At 35.2% G+C, this 25,808-nt stretch overlaps 2 protein-coding genes and 2 long non-coding RNA genes across 4 annotated transcripts; all 4 read right to left on the reverse strand.

The window, feature by feature from the left end:
- Positions 1-231: 231 nt before the first annotated feature.
- On the reverse strand, positions 232-2,127 carry LOC144838309 (uncharacterized). The gene has a single exon (XM_078693645.1). The coding sequence runs from the start codon at positions 2,125-2,127 to the stop codon at positions 232-234; it is 1,896 nt and encodes a 631-aa protein (XP_078549771.1).
- Positions 2,128-10,539: 8,412 nt separating this feature from the next.
- Positions 10,540-11,325, reverse strand: LOC144838310 (uncharacterized). Its single transcript, XM_078693646.1, has 3 exons — positions 11,219-11,325; positions 10,891-11,101; positions 10,540-10,700 (listed from the first exon to the last, which is right to left on the reverse strand). The coding sequence occupies exons 1-3, from the start codon at positions 11,255-11,257 to the stop codon at positions 10,540-10,542; spliced, it is 411 nt and encodes a 136-aa protein (XP_078549772.1). The 5' UTR covers positions 11,258-11,325.
- Positions 11,326-12,642: 1,317 nt separating this feature from the next.
- LOC144838058 (uncharacterized) lies at positions 12,643-13,440 on the reverse strand. The gene is made up of 3 exons (XR_013611615.1): positions 13,354-13,440; positions 13,062-13,199; positions 12,643-12,928 (listed from the first exon to the last, which is right to left on the reverse strand). It is a non-coding gene; the product is annotated as an uncharacterized LOC144838058 (long non-coding RNA).
- A 10,414-nt stretch (positions 13,441-23,854) lies between these two features.
- Positions 23,855-25,155, reverse strand: LOC144838059 (uncharacterized). Its single transcript, XR_013611616.1, has 3 exons — positions 24,964-25,155; positions 24,218-24,268; positions 23,855-23,988 (listed from the first exon to the last, which is right to left on the reverse strand). It is a non-coding gene; the product is annotated as an uncharacterized LOC144838059 (long non-coding RNA).
- Positions 25,156-25,808: the final 653 nt, after the last annotated feature.

A 25,808-nucleotide genomic window follows, 5' to 3' on the forward strand; every position in this document is an offset into this window, starting at 1 on the left:
TTCCAAAAAACGTCCAAAATTGCAGGGAAGTGGTCTTTAAAAGAATTTTGTAACTTAGTGTCCGTTATGGGTGAAAAAAGGACAAAAAGGTGCAATTGTATCTAACACTTAAAGTTACGCCTGAAAACTTGGAAACTCTTATCTACATCTGCTATATTGATAGTAAAAGGACCATGTCCATTTAGCTTCAAACGCTTGCCAAAGATCCAATAACCTGAAACACATGCTATGTCATCTTTTAACAACACCAGACACACCATCACTGGGGCCTTTACCGTGCCTAGATCCAAAATAACTTCTATTAAACTCAACTCCATGGTAATTGAATTTGGCATAGCTTATATCTCCAAAGGGCCCACGCGACTTATACTGCCTACCACACCCATCCGTGAACTCTACGACTTGTTTCAAAGATAAGCCTCTAGTTTTCTTAAGGTGTTCCAGTGCAAGATTTTCAAAATGATGTACGGCATGGAAATCATGGTCAAGGTCATCTGAAAGAAAAACTAAAGCCTCTTGGACAATATGTGTTCTTGGGTCGTCAAAGTGTACACAGTTATAGTAACAAACGATAGGATGTACAGTAACTTGCTGAATAGTCCAATGGGCAGACTGTATTTCATCTTGTCGGAGACAGCTATAGTTTTCAGCAAAATCTAGCACCATCAAAGTCCAGTTTTCGGGGAGTGTTTTCGAAATGGTTGTAAATCCATCTTGCTGCCAGTTTGCAACGAACAGATGTTTGGACAATGACTCGGTTTCTTTAACAAATTCTTGCAAAAAATTACTGACTGTGGTCCTCTCTGTTATTACCACTTTCTTCGTCTTGGTTTTTCCACAGAGTTCATATTGCTGGTCACTCCATTTCATCCACTGGATCATTTCTTCACCATGATGTTCTTCCAATTCCATAACTTTAGTCTTGAGGAGGGACACACCACAATCTTCACACTCTCTATATATACATCCTGGTTTATTATACTTTTCGTTGTCCTCTTTTGGGCACATAGTAAGTGCAATCAGCTCATATTTATTTTTAATTTTGATAGTAGGCATCTTGTATGCTACAGCAGCTCTGTTTAAGGCCTGTAACTTGAGGAGGATTGATGTGCAGTACTCACAAAGGCATTGGTTTAATTTAGTTTTGTGTTGCAAAAGGACAGTATTTGGTCTCAATTTCTGAAACAAAGAGTGGCTAATAATATTTACATCTGGATTTTCGCTTTTCCACATTTTATATGCCTGATCGATAGACACTTCCATGACACTCCTCTGGACTTGTTTCTTCACAGATTTCATTAATGGTAATTCTCTTGAAATTTTAGGATTATTATAAAAAGATTGTACCTTCTCAATCATATCAAAACTTGTAGCATCGCTCCTTCTTTTTCGCAAGTCAAGTACAGCTCCGTCATTTTTATCCATTTTCTTTCTAATACTTGAGTAGTTTGGACGTACATCCAATTGCTTTGCAAGTTTACTCTGCATTCGATATTTCTTGCTAATCAGGTGAGCACTTGCAAGTAATCTTCTGTCTTTACGGGATGAGGTGTCGCTCTTTTTTTTTAGCACCTGCAACTTATTTTTCAGGTTTTCTGTTATTAACTCTTGGAATTGTAAATCCCTTTTTCCTTTGTTGACGCCAAGACCATGTCTTCTCAATGCAGCTTTTTTTCTTGGTGTTGTTCTGCTACCTTTAACAAATTCTTCCACAATCTCGGCAAATCTTTCTGGTTCCTTGGGTAACTTAGCCCATAAACGTGATGCTGCCATTCGTTTTGCAGTAATTGATGGGAAACCAGAAGTTTTGTGAAGTAAAGGTGTTTGATTGATGTTTTGTTTCTTTGTTTTTGCATTGCGTTTCTCTCTCTTCCGTTTTGCATCTTTCTCTCTCACACGTCTTTTGTGTTGTGAAGTCATTCTCGCTCTTGATTCTCTTTTCTTGATCTTATTGTACTCGGCTTTCTTCATTTTTTCGCTACGTGTTGCTAATGGCTTTACTTTCTGCTGTATTTTCTCTCCCTCTGCTTTCTTTCTCTCTACAAATCTCTGCTGTCTTATCCTACTTTTTTCTCGATCTCTTAATTTATCTGCCTCAGACCGCCTGGCCCTACGCTGGCGATGCATTCTCTCTTTCTTGAAAACGTGTCCACTATTCTGGATCTTTTTTTTTTAAATCTTTCTCTATACAATTTTGAATGGATGGCACCTCTGGAAGTTTTCGGGGTTGGTGAGCCCTTATCTTTATCATCTCTTCCATATTTTACTTTTATTTTTAAAACCATTCTGAAAATACAGCAAGTACAGCAAAAAATAAATAATTTTGTATTTATTTTATTAATATTTTTATTTATTATATTAGTAAATCTATATGTTTTATTTATTTAATATTTTTATTTATGTTAGTAAATTTGATTTATATTATATTTTAATTTGTTTTATTTATATTCGTTTTAATTTAGTATACTTAATTATTATTGAGTTAATACTAATTAAATAGCCTGTTAGTTACTTAACTATATTTTTATTATAGGTATTATTAATATTATAGTATCTATTTATTTATAATTATATGGACTAAATGTTCTACTTCAAAATTATTTTACCATCCTAATCATCAACACACAAAATGAAAATAAATTGTTTAATTCCATTTAATATTTTTTTATGAGGTGTTAAAGCTATTAAAATACGCTATTTGTAATTGAAATGAAATACACGATCTGCCAAATCCTTTTATACACGGCCGCCGTCCGTCAAATATAACGCACGAGAGCCTTTAACAAACATTCACTTGTTCGCCAGCGCTCCTCTGAGACGGAATACCAGTGATTGCTATTTGTTAGAAAGTATAGTTCTAAAATCTAGGAATTACATGTATTGAAACTTGAAAAGAACATTCCATGATATTAAAATTAACTAAAATCTAACCAATAAATATGTCAAGGCCTAACGCACGGAAGAAATATCTGTCAAATATAACGCACGATTTAGAAAGGTCAGTCAAAACACTGAGCAAATTAGCCTAGGCCTGTGCCTATCGCTGTCGCTCGAGATGGTTCGCCCTAACCTAGCCGTACGGAGGTAATTATTAGGCCTAAAATACCACTAGAATGAAATATATAAAGCCTAAACTATGTATTTATGTTCTAAATGCATTTATTTATGATTTCTAATAATGTTAAGTACTTACGTGCGTTATATCTTGCGTTCGTTATATTTTTGACAGAAACTAGTTTTCGTCGTTTAGCGACGCAATTTTACCTTCTGTAAAGAATTTTTGCAGCGGGAAGCCATCGCGGGAGCTATATTTGTAGGCTGCCATGTAGTATCGTCTGTTTGCTCATTCTCGGCGGTAATGACAGGAAAACATTGCGTGCGTTAGTTTTTGACAGACAATGGTGACATTTTTTAAAAATCAGGATTTATATACAATTAAATTACATAACATTTAAAATCCGATGCATTATATAGAGTAAACATATCATTGAATTCTTTAACATTTTGGTTTTCGTATTGCCGTTGTTCTAGGCCTAACCCAGCCTAGGCCAAGTCAAACTTGATTGTTGACGGTCACAGTAACGCACGTCAGCACAAGCAAAGATATTAATTTATTATACAAAAATAAAATATTGTGGTGTCAATATATTGATTTTATTTATTGTTTATACATGTACTTCCAATATCCCAATCAATATTTTTTATTATACTTCACAATTATCAAATATAAATTGGATTATGAAGTGACACTCAAAATGTTACAAATTCATGGTGTGAGAATAGGCAATTATCACAATAAATTTGAAATTTAAAAAAAAAATAGTGGGTGAAGTGAAATGAAACTGTGTAAGTTATACCGTTGCATGTTAAACTATCTATTAATTCCCTACACATATTAGTGTATAGTATATAATATTTTTTATAAATACAAATTAAAATGGCATTTTATGTAACACCTTAGCATATTTTGACTCATCTGTATCTGTATCTGTATCTTCCCTAACAGCTTGAATATAGGTGATGGCAATCATGTCTTTAAGAAATCTGGAATACATTACACCCATGCATGGTATTAACTTGACGTATCATTCGTCTTCTTGATGCACCCCTTATCCGACCTGCGATACTACTACTAGTAGGCCTAGGCCTGTTTCTTCTACCAAAGAAAAATATCCATAGCAAAAACGACAACTCCATGGGCGTTATTTCACTAGAATATGCTTTTCTTTGAACAGCGAGCGTAATATAGAAATCAAATATTCTTAAATGTGTGAATTTGTGAAAGAATTGTTCATCATGCAGCGTACTGTTCACCGGTGGTCGCGATCCATTGTTTACAAAAAGCTACCCAGGTAGCAAGCCCATATGGTACCCATATTCCTGTTCATATGGTTGGCATATGGGCTTGCCCAGTAGGGCCCCAGCGGATTCTGCACCCAAGCCCCACATGGACGTCATATTGGTTAGCCCATATCATCCCATGTAGATCCCATATGGTACCCATATTTGTTTGCCAATTAGGGCCCCATACGGGTTATCCCACATGGGACCCATATGCAAATCTCATATGGGCGGCATATGGGCTTGCCCAGTAGGGCCTCAGCAGATTCTGCACCTAAGCCCCACATGGGCGTCATATGGGTTAGCCCTTATCATCCCATGTAAATCCCATATGGTACCCATATTTGTTGCCATTAGGGCCCCATACGGGTTATCCCACATGGGACCCATATACAAATCTCATATGGGCTTGCCCAGTAGGGCCCCAGCAGATTCTGCACCCAAGCCCCACATGGGCTACATATACGTTAGCCCATATCATCCCATATCATTCCATGTAAATCCCACATGGTACCCATATATGCTTGCTCATATGGGCAACATGTGAGTTTGCCCATTAGGGCTGCATATGGATTGTCCCACCTGGGGCCCATTTGTAAATCCCATATGGTACCCATATATGCTTGCTCATATGGGCAGCATATGGGTTTACCCATTGGGGCTGCACATGGATTGTTCCACATGGGGTCCATATGTAAATCCCATATGGTACCCATATATGCTTGCTTATATGGGCGGCAGTTACAAAATGGTAGTTAATCGAGATCACAATAAAGTAATTTAAAGTTGCAGTATTTAAGTTTCAACACTCTAGATGCTCCTTTATTTGGACTTGGATATTACTAAAAAAAACCAATATATTACAAATATAAAATAGCATATACAGTATAAATATTGATCATACAGTCGAAACACGACGCACAATCCGAAACTAAATATATTAGTCCAGTTAAAAGTGGGTAGGTAAACCTGTTCATCTTCCAAAATATATTTTCAGAAAAGTTTCGTTCTTAGTGAAGGAAACGAAATGTTGGGTGAGAAAACAAAATACAAAAGTTTTAGTATTTTGGTTATGTCATGTTCCATTAAACAAATGAATATTGTTAGTTTCAAAAGAACAAAGAAATGGAACCAACTATATTATAAAACAGTTAAAAAATGCTGTTCATAAATACAGTTTTGTAAACATTATAAATTCATAGTGCAGACATCAGCAGGTATACATTTTAATAGAGCAAAACAAAATACATAAACACCTAGTTTTTCAGTCACTATCTATGTCTGATTCATTGGTGCTTGGTGTAGTAGGCAATATGTTAGTTCTTGCCTTTCTCCCCCCATCCTTATCCCTTGCGTTGTACAAAAAAGACTTTATATTGTCTTTTATTTCCTCCCGTGTTGCATCCTTTGTAATTGGGTTTCTTCGAACAGCTCCTAAAAGAAAAAACAAAAAAAACATATGTAAAATGTTTTTGATTTGATGTAGTGTAAAAGTATGGATGGTGGTGATGTAAATTTGGTGGTTTTAACTGTTCATCTTTTCGAAACGGTAAAAACAATTGCAATATACTTAGATAATATTTGTCAGGTGCTCTATCCATATGAAACCGAGGGTATCGGACTATAGACTGCTATTTTTTTTTTGTATGAATCCCAATTGCTTTTTTATTTTAAATTCATGCTTTTTTTTTGTTTCCTTTCACTTCTGATGTACTTAATATTCTATATTTTATTAAATTCAGAACTATTAGGTCGCAATCATCTGCTTTGTTTTAATTACATTTAATGGTAAACTCATTCTAACAGGAATAGGTCCTACTGGAATATATTCCACTTTCCTTGAACATTCTTTTAATCTTATAAACCACAAAAATGATAAACACTTGGGCAGAAACTTCTCAATTATTCATGTCGACATTACCAAGTTTTCTTAAACTTTGTCTAGCATCTTCATTTCCTTCTTTCACTTCTGATGCTGCATGAGATAAAAGTAAGCCCATTTCCTTTTCAGATTTTTACAAATATTGCACAACATAAGAACAGTCAACTCTACCAATACCGACCACCCTCCGGACCGACCACGATGGTACGGTGTATAGAGAGTGTTTGTTTACATACCTTATACACCTCACATTAGGTTGAGAATTAGGCTCCCCTCTAACTAGGCCTAGCTAGAAAGTATTCAGTATATGGTTTATGTTGACTCAACAAGGCTCTTATTATCAATACATTACATTTTAGCAATTTTAATGTATCATATTTAATTAATAATAACTGTAGTTAGTACGTAGTTCAATGTTTGATTCAATGTTATTCTCCCTCGCCGATACCCACCACAACAAGACTGTTTCAGTGTTTTAGGATAGCGCATGGTTTATTGGTTTTTTGGGTCACATCCACCACACACACGTCACATGCATAGGCCACGCCTCCCTAATCATTTATCAACCAATAGAAAACGATAAATGAAAATCTAATTGCTCAGTTCTTTCGGCGGCGAACAATGATAAGACAATTTAAACTTATTTCAGAAATTTATTAAACACAAAAGAAACGAACATAAAATGAATTGATTACATGACTTAAAAATAATTTTAGACCTGAATTCAAATTAAGAAACTTTACAACTTTTATTATAATTTACATTAAAAATGACATTTTTACTTTTAAAACTTAATAAATAGTCAGGTTCCTCATGTATGAAAATAGGGGTTCCGTAGGATTTTAATGCCCAAAGTGAGATTTCACTTGATTTTACTTTATTATGGTGCTAGGATACCAAAAATGCTAGGTAACACATTTTCACGATCCCGTAACCATGGTAACAGTCCCAAGTCCAAAATGGCGACCAAATGGCCATATCTCCATAACACTTTAGTCTATTGACAAGATATTGGTATCAAAATACTCAGAATATATATATTTATATTCTTTGTAAAAGAACATGTTTACTAAATACAACTGGAAATGCTATTTTTCTGTACTATTGACCCTTGACCTTGACTCGTACTGTATCTTAAAAACGGCTGGTCATAAAAATTTAATAATGGTCTCAAATTGCTCAGACCTTGTATATTATATACAATTTCCTTTTCCATACTTTGTGTAAGATCCTCTACCTGCCTTTCCATAATTTGATTTCCCCCTTTCGCCCGAATACAATTCTTAATTTTACCTAACATACAAAGCATATCTGTTTAAGACAGATGTCTACCATCATTACTTTCAATGTGTTCGACCTCCTCAATCTCGTTTGACATCACTTCCGGGATGCCCCCACCATAACTTTCTAGGAGATCGATCTCCCACTGGGAGGGCATCGTCGATGGCCACATATGTATCAGCATCGCTGTCGATCTGCCCAACCGACTTCTGCTTCCAGTACAGTCCTTCACGTATAAAAAATCCAGGAGAGCAATTCATTGCTCTCCTAAAATACTGAGGAGAGCAATTTGCTCTCCTAGTACAGTACATGGTGCAAAATGTGGACTTGCCTAGGCTGGGTCCGGGAGGAGAGCAATTATCTGCATTATCCAAAGTTGAATCAACCAAGATGTCGAAGCCACAACGGTTGAAGCACTTGGTGATAGTCGCCGTAGTTTCTTGCCATGCGGCTGCAGTCCAATTAACAGCATCGAGGACGTTGATTTGTTTGGTAACATCTGAAGCCGATTCAGCTACATCAATTTTGGCGAGTACACTCCTCATCAGTTTGGCTCTGTAGCGACTCTTGAAAGCTTTAATAATGCCTTGGTCTAGCGGCTGTAGCACTGACGTGTTGTTCGCTGGCAGAAATGCAAGTTTCACGTGTGATTTATCTCCGTCGACATGGCAGTATGTGTCTGGCGATTGAGGTCGTTAAGGTAGTCATCAAAAAAGGCTCCAGTCATCCATGCTTTGCGGTTCACCTTCCATACGACGGGCAGTTGGTCTTTATTGATGTTCTTAAAACATCATGGGTTTTCAGCTCGGTTACTTATCATAGGTTTAACTGAAATGAAAAAACACAAAAATAATTATGGTGACGATAAAGTCTTTCACGTTTGCACCATGATGATGACTGCAACAACGATCATGACTATGAGGTAACCATGATGATGAAAATAAAAACATTGTGGCGAAAGACAATTAACATCCAGAAAACTGATGACGATAAAAATGATTACATTATGACGAAAGAAAATGTTTAAAAATAACATGATGCTTGAAATGAATGGATTGGTAAATTTAATTGCAAACATAATTATGATGGTGAAAATTGACAAAGATTGTGATGGTCATGATCTAAGACAAATTACAAAATTAAGACAATCGTTAAGTTAATTCATGATGCTGAAAATTAATAAGTGGTCCCGACCTAAAATAAATCTTTTGCTTACCTTTTCACCAGTCTTTCTGCATGTAAACATTACTGTAATCCGCTCTTTTGAATTCTATACTCCGGTAACATCGTCCTGTTTTTCGGCGAGTGTTCGATCTGGCAGTGCTCTGAAATAGAGGCCTGTTTCATCACAATTGAAGATGTCTTCGGGAGAATATCCAACACATAAATCAGCGATTTTACTTTTCCATTCAATCACAACATTCTGTCTACATCTCCACGTTCACCACAAACCGTCACTTGCTTGATCTCATTTCGTTTTATCCATCAGATGCTCCAAAGTTAGTTATGTTCAATTGCTCTGCAAATTGAGTAGCCTTTGCTTTTATTAGTGGCCCGCTAATAGGAATGTTCTTATCTCTGGCCGTCCTAAACCACACCAATATTAACCGATTTAAATCATTGAATCTGGTTTTCACAACTCGGAATTTTGTGCCTGTGTTCTCCTCCATTTTCGATTTCCATTTGTCTTTTGCTTTAAATATGTCGCCTACAGTTGTCTTTCCCACACCATATTTCTTTGCTACATCAATTCGTTTCATTCCGCTTTCTACATCATTAATTAATCTAAGTTTAGTCACTACATCAATTTTGGTTCGTTTTCGTTTGGTTGCCATAATGATAATGATGAAAGTTTGCAATGAGACATGATTTTTATAAAAAGAATTTAATTGAAAAAAATAAATCAAGACACAAGATAAAAATGGTGCCGTTTATTAAAACAACCAACAAATAAAAGCAAGACCGTTTTTATTTCTTTTATTAAAACAACGCTCACATCAGGGTGGAAGGTCAGATTAGAGTCGGACATGTGGTAACGCTAATGAACTGAATGGCTTTGTTTTCTGATTAATAGGTGTTAAATTGAGTCATCGGTGTTGTTATTTTCGGTAAACTTAAGTTCAGTACATCGTTGATTTTAACTGGGCGTTGGGTTTAGAAGGAAATTCTATTGTTCTTGACTGAATAATTTGGTCGATATTCGGAATTGAGTGTCTGTTTTCGGAATGGATTTTTGTACAGTAAGAATAGGCAATTTTTTGGAACTTTCACAAACGGCCGGTTTAGCGTGAAAACCGGTTTTCTAGACGATCGGTTTTGGGAGAGTTGACTGTAATACAATGTAATATACTGAATATCCATATTAGCATTCCATGCCCTTAATAATGAAGGATTATATTGATTTACCTATACATCTTGAGGGTTTCTCTTTATAACAATCTTTTCCTTAGTAGCTGTACAATCATTTGACCTTCTCAAATGCACTCGGTATGTATAACTAAACTAATACACAAGTTTCTTATTAAATATACTACAATTCAGTTATATGTAAGGCTACATATCCTTCATCCTCATCACCTACGGATATTACTGTGTCCTCCGTATATCCAATTCTAAAATAGAAATTAGATTAATATTTATACTAAATTTAAAGTATGTTACAAACATGATGCAGGAGAGACAACCACTTGTCCTTCAGTTCCTAATAAAACAATATTTTAAAATCCATGAACAATACATACAAACTTTCCAAGATATTGAAATTAGACATTGAACAAACATAAAAAAACTACAAAATCATCATTATACTAACACAAAATTAAACCAGTCACACACTAAAAAAAAACTTGTAAATATATCTTACTGTATAGTTGCCATTGCACGAAGCACAGCACCACCATAAATGAAGATTAATTGATGGAATCCATGACAGAAGCGCCTCACAGTCCTTTTTTTTGGCCTTTGCTCTTAATTTTTTGTTGCCATTTTTGGCAACATGAAATATATCGAACTCATGTTTAACCTCTGGATACAGTTTATTCATGTCGGACGATATCTGGCGATGCCTGTCCGTTGTCACCATCTACAATTATATCTTCTTCTAATAGAGCCCGGGACATATGATGGTCATCTTCTTCTTCTGACTCATCTAAACTACTTGATGGCTCATAATCACTGTCAACTGTAGGTTCACAATCTGTAAAAATTGTAAAAACTAATTACTGTAATGAAAAAAAAGTATTGTGTAAAAGTTTTCCGATACAAGAAAAATGAAAATCGTCAGTTCCAAGAATTAATGCTTAAAATTGATCAAGACATGTAAACAAAGGTCCATCTATTCCAGCTTGTCTTCTATTGTGATCAAGATCAAAGCACAACAACATTACCTGTATCACTGTCAGAATGGTCTACATCTGAACATTTCAATTCTGGCTCTTTTTCAACACCAGGTTGTTTCTTTGGTGAACTTGATGACTTCTTGGTTTGCACTAATTTGCATTTGGAGGTTGTAGTCATAGATTTTGTGGTGTCTGTCCTTATTATTTTCGCATAAGAATGGTCATGCTGGATTATCAGTGGATCTGCCAGAGTGTCCGTCTACAGTAAAAGATGGGGTTGGCATAATTAATAGTTCAACTAGAGTTTCCACAAGCTGTTATCACATAAGCCAATAAAGATACAGAATAAAGATTATTCAATTTAAGTACCACAAACCTGTGTTGCACACCTCAACAGGAATTTCCATCTGCTCATCAAATGCTGTGTCAACTCCTGTAGACCCACTCAATAATTCTGATGTTGCAGCATCCTCACTTTCCAAGTTGATGGTCTTTAAAATAAAATAACTACTAATCTATATAAATAAACTAAAGATTTTTATATAAAATTTAAATTGAGATAAATGTGTAGGCCTAGGCCTACAATTTTTTGCCTAGCCTTATTGTGATTGGCTGTTAGCCTCGGTAACCTACTATCCTAGTCTAGCTATCCTAGGCCTCACTCAATGTGTGGCCGACCATTAAAAAGCAGAATTTGGTATGTTACGCACTTTGTTTTTGGTTTTGGGCCATCGCTTTCGTGTTAGTAGTTTTTGTCGTTCCTGTCTTTGTTGGCTTGTTTGGCTAACCGCTTTACAGAAAACAAACTGTTTAGGTACAGCATTTGGCTTCAACCGCCTGGTAGGCCTAGACTTCGCACCAACAATACTGACTTTTACGGAGTCATCCTCAACATTTCTTTTTCAAAATGGTCACTACATACTCTGGAATAAATATTAATGTGCGGTTTTTCCAACTTCATGGCTGCAACCCATTTCTTTAGCAGATCCTTATTGTTTAACGGCAACCGATGGAAACTAACATTGCGTATTCCTTTGGACTTCCTGCCTTTCTTATCCGATGCATTGCTGCATCCAAACGCCATACAAAACACCATTTTGTACTATTTTTTTTGTTCCGATCAATCACCAATAACTTCCAAGATAATTACAAACACAAATGAAATAGATAGAATCAATACCACTCGAAAAAATCAATTTAATTAGGATAAACCAATCGTCGTTGTTTTCGATATTACAGCTAAACGCATACGAAACACATGTATACATAATTAAAAATACCCGGATGAAGGTACTTCCGCCCCTCCAGCTACGCGGCTTCTGGGTAATATTTAAAAGTGGCGGAACTCCATTGGCGATAACATTATTTGACTTATAATTCAGAATGTGTAAATATATTAATATTTTTTATGACCTTATTTAATTCTTTGATATATAATTAATACATAGTATGTCGAAAATTAACTAATTCAGTATTTCTTTAAAGAATAGTTAAAACATACATTTAATATACTGTATATACAGAAAAATTAAAACATACTGGTTACAACTGGTTGTGAAACAAAAATAATAAATCATTATCTGAAGAAAGAACAATGATTAAAAATGTTAGTCAAAAAGTCAAGCTGCGTTTTTAGTAAGAAATATTTCTTGTTTATCTTTGTACTGGTCTACCAGAGCAGTCAATTTCTGTTGCCTTGCATAGCTTGTTGGCTTCTTCATATGTAATGTTGAATTTTGTTTGAACAAGATAGACTGCAGCTTCTTTATAGGTGAAATTCATCATATAATTATTGGTGTTACTGCTGACTAAAAAGAACCAGGCTAGGCATAATATATTCATGGACATGTTCAAGGTAGTAATAAAACTATTCTAAATTTATGACACAAGTTATAAGTCTATGAAGTAGTGTAAATTTAATGCTTGAATCTAGAGATCAACTTTGCAACAAAGTCTGTCTTGTCTGGTTTTGGCAGTTTTTCTGTAATTGTACTAGGATCACACATCATTTCTGCCATGTAATACGATCCTTTTGTATTTGTTTTGGCCATATACATCGCCATTTCAATGGTGTTGATGGCATAAACTGCAAAGACAACAATATTACTGTTCAATGTAATAGGATATTTAACTATTTTATAAATTAGTTCAACATTTTGCTTACAAACATTTTCAATTATGGCATAACTTGGTAACAATTAATAGTAACTGGTCCTTACCAAATGTGGGATCAACAAGATGTTTTTTGGCCATCCAGTCCTTTTTTGCCCATGAATACCACAAATAGTGTTCTGTGTCCCCTTTTCTGTTGACCCTTTGTGGCCTGCCAACATTCTCATTGCAATGCAAGGTAGGTTCTAAAGTAAATGCACAATATAGAATTACAACACATTTCACATGCACTACAATATTGTATGAATGGGACATTGTTATTGTTAACTATATAGGTATTTATTCTATACTGTGAAATGATTGCTAATTAGTGTAAATCATAGATTATAAAGAACTTACTTAATTGGTTCTATTATACAATATGCCATCCTATCAAATTATACCTTGCAAGCATGCCCTTAAACCGGAATGGTGCATTTTTGGCGCAAAATGATTAATAATTTGATGAAACGATTCATTTGAATAGGTCTGGATAGTCGGTGAATACTCAGATCTTTACAAATAAGGTGAATTCAGGATGTTGGAAACCTCTCCATGAAGGCATTTGGGATATAGTGTGGTTTCGTGATTATGCTCTGCCTAAGTCGAATCTAATGAGACTGGTATAAAAATTCGACTTACAGATTTGTAAAAAAAATGCTAGGCCTAGGTTAACTCGTTTCATAAGCTTTTTTAGCGCGTTGTTGCTGCATTTGTGACTTCGACTTATACAATATAAATCACTAAAGAATGTGTGTATTCGGACTGCAAAATGACGTTGACTTAGACGAATTTCGACTTAGAAAAATTCAACTTACAAATAAAAATTACACAGTACTGTATAGGAAAGAATTGGGACTTTCATAAAAATTTGACTTTCGCGATTTTTCGACTTAAGCAAATTCGACTTAGGCGGAGTCTTTATATATGTATATGGTTTAGAATTTTTGCTGCCTCCAAGTCCTCCGTTTCTTGCGTTGTATTTCCGATCCAATATACCATCCTAATAATAATGCCATTTTTGTTGCATTCTTTGTTATTGCTGGCTTTTATGCATTTTTTCTTTATTCCTGAATATAAAAAAATACAGTAAGATGAAAAAAGTCGGTACATTTTTACTTCATTTGACATAATACATTGGTTCCTTTTATTTGTGGTAAGACATATTACTTACCCTTGGCAATGTGCCATATGCATCAAAGTGATTTTTTTAACACTACTATGGTGATCCGAGACAAGACGCTTGATTGTAACACCATAGCCTTGCAGAACAGACAGCGTTCATTTCAGCCCTTCTAACTCCATAGCTGGTGAATTGGGGCATTCGTTTTTCTATAATAATAATAATAATTAAAAAAAGATAAATTATTATATTACCCCATTTACACTTCGGCCTGACGCCGGCTTTCTTCTTAGCCCGTAAAGTGTAAATGGGGTCTTTGGCATTCAATGCGTTATCACATTTTAATACAGGTATAATAAAAAATAAAACATACCGATGATGTACCAGGCAATTCTTCCTCAATCAGAATCTGAGATATAAAATGAAACATATTTTATTTTCTATCCTGAAAAGTAAGAATACATAGGTTGGAAACTTTCCATTTTTTGTTTGGTAACAAAACTCCTTGATGATACCAAAACAGAACTACACAGTATCCAGGTCTATACTAGGCTGAGCTTATCCATGGAGGTATGGCTTACCTGGGTATTCTTAGCAATTATAATTACTATCTATCAACTGGTGTGATTTTAAAAAATGTTCATACAATTTTATAAAACTAACATACTAAGCCTAGGGGAACATTCCTTGATGATGAGGAAACAGTAACTGATCAAGGATGTGGGTTGAAGGCCAGTGAACAAAGAGTACCTAGGGAGAGCAAAGATCTTATATACTAAAAATGGGACACACTCGGAATTTTACGTGAAATTCATGCAACACACACGTGTCAAATCTCTATGACCCAAAGGCCAGCTGTCCCTTTAAAAATACATATACAAATAAAAATACATTTAAAAACATGCAAGGGGTGCAGAAATTATTTCAAAAAATAGTTATAGCACCCATCCCCTGCGTTTTAGGAGATGTCTGTGGGCAGACTTTAATTTTGTTCCTTCTGACAGGACTAGGTCTTTGGCCTGGAATTGTGGGTGGCAAATTTGCACACATTTATTTAATTTTGTGGTGATAATAAACATTTTGTAAATTTGCCAGTTGTTGTGTTTGAGTTTTTGGATTGTAAAAATGTAGTTTTTCTTTGTGCCGTATCACCAAGTCATATGGTGGAGTTACTGGTTGTGGGTGTTGCTGCTTTCTTTTATGTTGTTCTTGCTACTGTTGTTGTTCATTTTTGCAGCTGTTGCAAATGAAGTTTTTTTCTGATGAAAAGTTCCTTTTTGGCACATCTAGACAATCTTGGTGGTACCATTTGTTGCATGTGTCACATGCAACCTAATATTTAACAAATAAAAATGAAATTTGATTTTATATCTCAAACAGATTTGGGCATTGTACCCTGAATAGTTGATAACAACATTAAAATGAATACATAACGGTTTAAAGACTAAAAGGTACATTTTGTTTGTATTGATATTTGACATAGTGTTGAAAACTGATCGATTATGAAAAAATAATGATGAATATCGATTCAAAACTTCTTTAAACAGAGTGGGGACATTCTTTCACAGGGGGGTTGACAATTTTAGATAGGCCATGAAAACGAACCCCCTTCAATTTCTATGATATTCTGATTTAAAACCAAATTTTGTTTGTATTAATAACAGTACGATGGCTTTATCTCCTGCTAACTGCTCTTTAAGGTTTCGCAAGTAGGCAGCCTGGGCTTTTGTTACAAAATGGTGTTGACGAAGTTTATCTAAAGCATCGCATAGTGTCTGAAGGAGTTCTTGAATTGACAGTTGTAAAGATGCAAGTTGTGTTCTGTCTGTGTGCATCCATTGCTTTTAATTAACAGAATCTTCCATGTCAACTTCGTAGTCTGAGCACACTTGCGACAAATAGCTCATGAGGGCTGCTTTACCAGGACAGTTGGTACAAGACCGCATCATGCAGTCCCGATTACTTATGTAGCATACCATTCTTGCGAGCAGGTCTTTGTATTCTTGTTTATTAGGAAGAGCTGCAATAAGAAGCTTCACATTCTGATGTTGTTGGCAGACACAAACTGAATGCATTCCCTTACTGTTCACAGAGACCCACCATTTCGGACGCAACTCACAAAATTTCGAAAATCCAATCTTATCATCAGTAGCTTTTTTGAACTCTATGTACAATTCGTTTAGGTTAACAAGTAACAAGCGTTTTTGAATTTGGCACTTTTCACCCTCTATTCTTACCGAAAAATACTGTTTTTTGCCTAGACACATCCTTGGTGTTTTGGTGCAAATTCTGCCGTGTCATCCTCGGCAGCATCGTTCGAAGATTCTTCATCTCCAAGTAACTGTCGCCAGCTTCTTTTTAGGTTTGTTTGAGTGGCATCTTCCCATGACTGGGATATCCATCCAACACAATCTTTTATGGTTAGACGTTTAATGCTGTCGGGTATATCGTCATCATTTGCAAGGATGTGTCGTAGGAGATGTTTCTTGTATCGCCGTTTTAGTGGTTCTAAAATTCCCTGATCCATTGGTTGGATAACACTGGTTGTATTTGGTGGAAAATATTCCACCCAGACATTTCCATCTTCTGAAACCAGATCCTCTTTCGATGGATGTGATGGTGCATTGTCCAGTAAGAGCAGAATCTTGTATGGGACGTAGTTTTCCTGACACCATCTACGAACAGTCGGAACAAACTCTTTATGGAACCACTGCTTAAATATTGATGCATCCATCCAAGCTTTGTGTTGGTTGTAATACCTTACTGGAAGGCTGGACATGTCATCATTCTTGTAGCAACGAGGTTTTTTTGACTTGTGGATAAATGTCAACGGCAATTTAAATGTTCCGGCAGCGTTGGCACATCCCATGAGTGTTACCCTGTCTTTTGACTGTTTGAAGTTTTTCGCGTTTTTTTCATTTCGTAAAACTAACGATCGATTTGGCATTAATCGCCACCACAAACCAGTTTCGTCGGCATTGAATATCTGCGCTCTTGAAAGCTGATTGTCCTCAATAATTTTTTGGAGTTTTATTTTAAATGGCTCAATGGCATCTGTGTGTGCCGATAGCGATTCCCCTTGAAGAGTAGTCCATCTAATGCCAAGCCGAGCTTTAAATTTGTCAAGCCATCCATCGTTAGCCAAAAACTTTTGTCCAGAATACAAATTTTCAGAAAAAACTATCGCCTTCTCGCGTAACAAGGGGCCTGATAACGATACCCTTCTCGAACGTTGCTGTTGCATCCAAGTGTAAAGGGCCGCGTCAACCTTCTCAAAGATCGGTGTTTTAACATAAGCCGCTTTGAACGCCTTTGCAGGGTTTTCGTTGGTTGAAACAGATTGTGGCAACTGTCGATTTAGACAGACCAAGTCGTTTTCCAATAGCTGCATTTGATTCATTATTTTGATATGCTGTAATGACATTGATTTTTGTTTCAAGAGATATAGACTGCCTGGATCGTTTCGAAGCCATAGCTAAAATGAAATGACTTGCCCAAAGTCGCATTATTAAAACACGATAGAGCAAGCAAAACGGATGTTCCTCCCCATCGTCAATTAATACAAAAATATTTGTGAACATAAACAATTATCATTTTAAACAAAGCCTAGTTGTTCCATAAAACAATCTAGAATGAAATGTTTATTCCTTTATCGGGGTTTTATTAACACGGCGGTAAAATAAAAAACAACAAAATGTTTATTCCTTTTATTGGGGTTGTTTTAACACATCGGTAAACTTAAAATAAATCCTAACGATTGATTTTGCCGACTGTTGAGTCGTTGTTTACTGTGTACTGACTGAGTACAGCTATTTTTAGAAAAACGCGTCACAGTTATGAAGTGTCGGCGGCCGAGTCGAGACGAACCAATTTTTAGGTCCCTGGATTAAGGTGCCTCTCCGGAGGCCACTGAAAGTTCACACCTAATAGGACTAGTTCAATTGCAACCTTAATTTATTAATTTAAATTATGAGTGCAGAGTATTAATTGAGCAATAATACGCAAATCATACACAATTTAAGATATTTATTTTCCACCTACCTAGTTCTAAGCTGACATAATGAGTTTCTCCAATATGTCCGAGTAGCAGTGGTGGTAAATTTAATGACTCGTATGATGATTTTATTTTATTTAAGAGATACCCTTGTCGTGTACTCATCTCTTGACTTGTAACTATGTGGATGTCTCTGTCAAGTAGACGGGCTGTACCCCGCACGGCGACCGCATCTGCCCATGTACCGTTTTTTCTCATATCAGATATGTAATCCGGGGTGATAAGGGGCATAAGTGAATCAGAACTTTCCTAAAGCGACAAAATAACCGTAAATATTAACTATAATAAATTCATTACTGTAGTGTTATATTTTTCCAAATTTTGCCATCCGCATATTGTACTAATGTGTCTACCGCAACAGATAGCCAAAATGCATTAAACAACCGTAATTCCGATTTAAACGGCAATGAGTTTTGCACTTCATTTTAATTAATGTTTTTTGAAGGTGCCTAACTATTTAATTGACAATTATATACAGGAATAAATATTGCGTATCTTCGACATCAAAATGATAGTTTTACTTACTAGTTTCTCCAGAAAAACGATCAAATCATGCCGCAACTTCGTAGGCGAAGCTGATCTTCAACAGCCGCGAAAAAACAATTTCCATCACCTGGAACATCTTTCCTAATCGAAAGTCCTAGTTTTGCAACATTCTCGTTTAATAATGTTCTGTACTTGTCTGAGTTGGATTGATGCGGCTTAGATTGTCGATCTTATCCCAAAATCAAACAAGGACCCGGTTGTTTTTTTTCTTTTTCGCGGAGGACTCATGATGTTGTTTAATAAGCAATGTTTTAAAATGCAATGGCTAACTAATTGAGGAACCAGTGATAAAGATATTGCATGTATATATAACAGTATTTTCCATTGTCCACTGGCAGTGGCCACCATCAATCAAATTGGTCGATGGTGGTCGAACAGACCACTATAGGCCTACTGTCGCCCGTACAGCCAAATACCTAGCTTCAAGACATTCTTGTCTATCCCTCCTCAATTGATACCGTAAATAAAATAAATACACAATATATCAATAGTATTTATAGTTAGTTTAATAAATCAAATGAAATTGGAACATGCAAAGATACACTTTTTATGGATGGAAACCACTGAATTACTACCAAAATAGCTGTATCTGAATTTTGAATACGTTGAATCAAGACAATAATCGCCTTGGTTGATTGATCAGACTACACCTCGTGCGATCGTGTTTTGAAAATAGTGTAGGTGTTTTCCAAAGTTATTTTTAGCGCTGCCTGCATTTTCGGCTGTCATCATGACTGCGAGCAAAAGTTGTCGTGATTTACGACATACGAATACTACTCCTGCATACAAGGCCTTGTGTGACTTAAAATGTACATACTTCACTAACATTAACATAAAAAATGATTTATTATCGATCGTATTAATGTTTGTTTTAATTAATTAAGTCGTGATTGTGTATAGACTAGACCCAAAAAATTCAACCTCTATACACACACTTATAAAATGGGTTGTTCCAAACGTCAGAGCGTACGAAAATCTGCTTTGATTACTCCTTTAAACTCGTCTTATTGCAACAACTACATTTTTCATTCAATAATAATATTCAACATTTATATACAATTGTTTTGACGTCAAAATCATGTCACTCTTTTTCAAACTATTTCAATCACTATGAACGGAATCACTCACGTGTGATCGAGGGAAGAAAGCACATGGTTACCACACCGCAGTACTGTAGTGCTCCTCGTTATATTGGCTGTTGATTGGTTGGAGGGAAAACCCAATGGAAATGTTTAGGTCAAAGGCCGGGTGTTTACACTCCACTGCACACACTGTGTCCAATGTGCTGCGTGTGTTACTGCCGTAGGTTGTACCGTTGTAAAATGATATCGTGTGGCGGCCTAGCTAGTGCTGACGGTAAACTAATCAAAATTATATCGTCATTAACAAAGTAATTGAATGTAATTCTAAGCAAAATTTAATTAATAGCAATTGGTAGATCAAGCCTACCTTTCCTATGTAAAATAACAACTAGCAAACATTTGCTAGTTTTGAAATTTTCAACTAGCAATCATGACTAATCTACTAGCAAATTGCTAGTTTGCTAGCGTGAATTTCGAGCCCTGTTATGTAAAGGTATCCATTTCTAGACCCAAAGTACATTTCTCTCCATCTTATCTAATTTCCATCGCATTTGTTTGATAAACTTGTCAAAGAGTTTTATTTATTTCCCAGTGGGAGAGAACAAAAGACAGGATGACATATTCCAGGAGTGTGTACAGAGGGGGCACAAAAAAACTATTAGCTACTAATATTGTACACAATTTATTACATCCTTTTTTCAATATTATAGTAAAATGTCTATACGTCAATACGTAGTTACGAGGCGGTATCCTCGCAACTAGGCTCATAGTTGTTTACCACTCCAACACATATGATATGAATAAAGCCTATCTTATTAAATAGTATCTCGCGCCCGCACATATACAACAAAAAGTTACAAAGGTTCACATATTTATATTAACGATTTTTTTAAAATTTACGAATTAAATAAATAAAAAAATAATTAAATACCGCTTGGCCTGTCAATGATGGAGGCATAAAAATGGGGGCGTGGGGTACCTTTTTACCAGGGAGATGTAAAATAAGTATTTAACATTTAACTTGTTTTTACTACGTTCGCATACAATTTATCATTTGGATTTTTTAAGTTATATGTAGGTTATGTTAAATTGTATTCATCACTAGTGACAACTCTAGGAAATTTACAGCAATTAGTTCTGATGCCTAAAATAGTAAAATGCTTTAAAATGTCGGAGCTTCTTTTTTTGTATTTTTGGCTGTTGAATGTTTTGTTGGCACCCCCCTAACTCTGCAACGATGATATCCATAATGCATCGTATTTCCATTTCACCGTTGTTGATTTACTACTAGCTAGAGTAGGTTATTAAAATAATACAATATAACCAAATCTAATATATAGGTGAAAGCTAGCTAGCTTATTTTCACAATGAGTGTACCACAGACTCTTTTCCTTGGCGTATTTTTCCCATGCCTAGTTACTCTTAGTTTACTAGAGCTGCTGCAGTAGCTAGTTACTGCATGTTCGATCTATACAATTACAATATGCCTATAGCCTAGCTAGCTAGAAGTCATCGAATTTACTATCTACTTTGGCTACTATAACTAACAACAATAACAAATCTTGTTGGACAACAACAATGATGATTGAAAATGAATGAAATCTGATCCATCCATGTGATGCATGCATGCAGCACACACAACACAGGCACGTTTTGGGCGAATTTATTTGGATAATTCCATATATATAATAGGAAGCCATCGTAATTTATGGATTTAACTTGCTTGTTTTAAATTTAATATACTGCGGGCCCAATTTAATATTTATTTATTTATTTCCAAGTACATTAATATTAATTAAAGCACTTTCAAATTAATAACAGCACATTTTGTATGATTCACTTATTAATGGAATGTACCAAAGGTAAAGAAATAGCAGAGGGGATAAACAAGGCGGAACAGCCTGGGTGGGTTTTTATGCTTGATAGAAAATAACGTCTCGTAAAATACAGCACCAATTTTTTTCATTAGCGAAAACTATGAACTAAATCATCATAGGGAATTTAATGTACATATACCGACTGAAAAAAGACAAACAAATTGTACACTAATTATTGAAGTCAAGATGCTCCTGCAATCGTAAACGTATGCTATCGTCTTGTAAAAAGAGGGACAGTCCCTTTTCGCTTGGTAATATGATGCAGTTTGTATACACGCGTCGTATCGTATACGGATCGTATATGTTTATTATGCGGGCAGGAACTTCCGAATTGACGTATACGTTTCGTATACGAAGTGGACTTCTTATACGAAACATATACGAAACGTATGTGGCTTTTTTGCAAAGGGTACTTCATTATCATATTGAAAATAACTGCAAAATTATTAAATACTACAACAAATTCATGATTACAATATCCCAAAAAGCTTCAAAAAGTTTAACTTTGATTATCCATCAACTACCGACGGCCACTCACCTAACAACTTCAGCCATTATCACTTCCCAACATATCAATTTTACTCTCAATCACAAACAATAACCTCGCCCTTTATTATAAACAAACGACAAGAATCCAAACTGCACTAACAAACATTATCCTCGTCAACAAAAATCAATATTACATATTATTGTCATTATTAAAATTACTGTATTATTATTATCATAATAACCATTTAATATCATTATTACTCTTCTTACCATTATCATCAAATACTATATATATGCAGTAACCACTTCGGTGCAGAAACATTATTACATACCGCAATGAATCATAATGTTTTACTATGAAATCTTTACAAACAGAATTCGGGCAAAAAGAGTGCACTTATTGCAATTTTTTAAACACTTAAAATTGACTGAAACGTACTCTAAATCATCAACTTTTTAAAAATTATAGGCGGGCGTAAGCTACGCATGCACTATATATGCTACACATGTAATTGTATTGCCATATGTTGAAAAATGACATTTTACATTTTTCATAAAAGTATAACAAACAGGTCTGATAGATAAACAATCCAGTCCTAGGTCATACACAAAAGTACAATAAACGTTCATTTATTTCCTGTAATAAACGCCTTATCACATATATATTTATACATACATATATAATTGTATTTCAATACCATTTCACTAAACTGATTAATATCTCGGTACATTACATAGTTTACAAGATTTCCAAAACCAGTATTAATAACAATAAAAGATAAAAGAGGGCGCCATCAATAATTAGTAATCCGCGATTTTTGTATTAACAGAGCGTGGATGCTTGCTCTCATGAAGATATCATTAGGCCTAGGTCAGTCAATTATCTTTCAGATGATTTACCATTTTTAAAATTCTGAAGACGTCATCATGTTCATAACCGTGAATAACCACAGATATTCTGTCTATTCTGATTAAACACATTTTGGTACATCAAATTATGTATCAAAATTTGTAAAACATTTTTACATGATAGAGGACAGCAAACAATAATTTGCTCGTATCAGAGCTATTGCACCTCTGTTAGAAATCATAATCAATAATAATAACTAACTCGTCAAAGTGACGAGTTCATGTCTAGTGTTGCTCTTGAAATTGTGTTCTCTCTGCGCTGCTAAAACACAGGACACATCTGGCAGCAAATACCTATTAAAAAACATAACTTGGGTTGGTATGTTACTATTAGTAACACAGTAACAACACATCATCAAGCTCAAAGGAGCGTTTATTGCTGTGAATGAACGCAATAGACCATTTAAAAAATATAATAGTTGTACTGTACTTACCATTTCTGGTGGTAAAAATATGTTCGATCAGTAAAAACTGCAACGTTTAAAAATCTTAGAGCTCTTAAAGAACTGTGTTATACAACAGCCTAGAAATTTATAAATAGTGTCCTGCTTTCCCTCCACACTGCCGACACCTGTCAAACAGAGCCATTCTCTTTGATCAATGATATATTTTCGCTGACACCTAGTAGTATCTGCTGGTTCTATGCTGGAGCAATGTAGTATTGGTATCTTAGTAAAATACCAATATTCTCCGATAACAGGTCCGCATCTTCTTTTTTTTTTGGCTTCGTGCTATCAGCCCTATTCTCTTCTATTACTGGCGATTTCAATGTTGGGAAAGTGCCAGGACGAAGACCGTATTTTATCTTTTTCCCTTTCTTTCTCATCTCTTATTTCGGTGTGGTTTATATTATCTTCTACACAAAAATGCTCGGCTTCCAGATGGGTCATATAATAATGAGGCATCACTATTATACTAAGATAAAACAAATGACAGTTGTTAATGCTTATCATCTTATTGCCATAGTTTTAGTACCTCGACAACGTGCGATGTTTAAACATAACTAATGAACTATGTTCAATATAAACAATTTCCTTACCAAATTACAAATAAACGATTTTAATGTTTTTCATGCAATGATAGAATAATCACAAAAGAGAAATATAAATACAGTATATAATTGTGCGCGCAAACTTCTACTCACCTCAACTCTGGGACGTTGGCTTCTAGACGGCCCTGCAACCTCTGTCTCTTCCTAAACAAAAATATTAAAATGATTAAGTGGATCACAATGCATAAACAATATCATGATTTTACAACAAATGTAAAATTCATGATTTTAATGTTTTGCAAACAAAATTAGCCTTATACAATAATCGCAATATAAATACATATTTTACAACAAATGTTAAATTCATGATTTTAATGTTTTGCAAACAAAATTAGCCTATACAATAATCGCAATATAAATATATAATTCTCTCAAATAATAATCAACTCACCTCATATGATTTTACAACAAATGTTAAATAAATTAAATAAATGATTTTGATTTGTTTTGTATAATTGTTTAATAGTTACAAGAGAGAAATTTAAAACGCGCATAAGAAAACGTAGACTCAGTGAGACACATGATCCAAGGGAAGATTCAGTTTTGAAGTATAGTGGGGCGCAACATGTCAATTTCAAACTGAGGAGCATGCAGTTGTATTGTAGGATTATTTTTTCGCGATTCAAAGGCTGCGCATTCAACTTCCCGCCCCCTTCCCCTCCCTTTGATCTGTCAATGATGGTCAAACTATCCAGGTATGAGGCATCGATACACCATCGGCTGTGACATTGATTGAGAAAACAAATTTCCCCCCATCAAAGTATAATTTACAATATCGATTATGGATGTGCAAGAAATCATCGTTATATAAGTTATATTGAATAATTGTTTCTATTTACCTGTTGCGCCAAATCTCGTCCAGGGAGTAGGTAAATTGTCCCTTTTCGGACAAATGCCTTAAGGTCCATTACTGTACAAATTGGTTTAACGGGCCTTTCAAGAGCTCTCCCCTGGGTAGCACGTCTATAGGAGAAACCTACTCTCGCCAGCGGAACCTCAGGGTACACCCCAAATATAACATCTTCTAACGCTTGTAGTCATTGCCGGCTTGTTCTGTTTTAGGTGGCCCTTTTAAATTAAAATGTGTAAAACGTGTGTTACTTATTTTGGTTATTGCGTTTTTGATTGATATAATTTAATTATAATTAAGACTAGAATGTTTTAATAAAAATCCATAGCGTAAACATGATTGTGTTGTGTATACTATTAGTAGCGCTTTATCACAAGCCAAAAGACTAAATACAGTACTCGCATGATTAGTTTATCCGGCTAAGTTGGCGACACTACCTACCTGCTAATAAAGGAACGTACCCTGTGTAAATTCATTCATTCGGCCAAAAATAATTATTACAATAGCAATACACAATAAAAAACATTTTTAACGGTTAGAAAGTTAACGATAATAGCCCATAAAAACAATTAGTTTATTTCCGTTAAGGTTCCGAAAAATGTTTGCTTTAATAACTAAGCCAGAGATTCAGTTTACACCTCGCGTAAGCACATAATGCGCATTCGTTGAATGAAGATAAAATAATTTGAAGATCCCATACCTAACCAACCTATCTCCATCAGTTTAATAGTTGACATTGGCATGTAGTTCAATTTTGAAATCAAAATCCAAACCCTCCGGAATTTTTAAAATTTCACCATCTTCGAGGATTACGTCTACAGGATATCTAAAAAT

Source organism: Antedon bifida, chromosome 3 (genome assembly GCF_963402885.1).
Source record: "Antedon bifida chromosome 3, ecAntBifi1.1, whole genome shotgun sequence".
Taxonomy (NCBI): Eukaryota; Metazoa; Echinodermata; class Crinoidea; order Comatulida; family Antedonidae; genus Antedon; species Antedon bifida.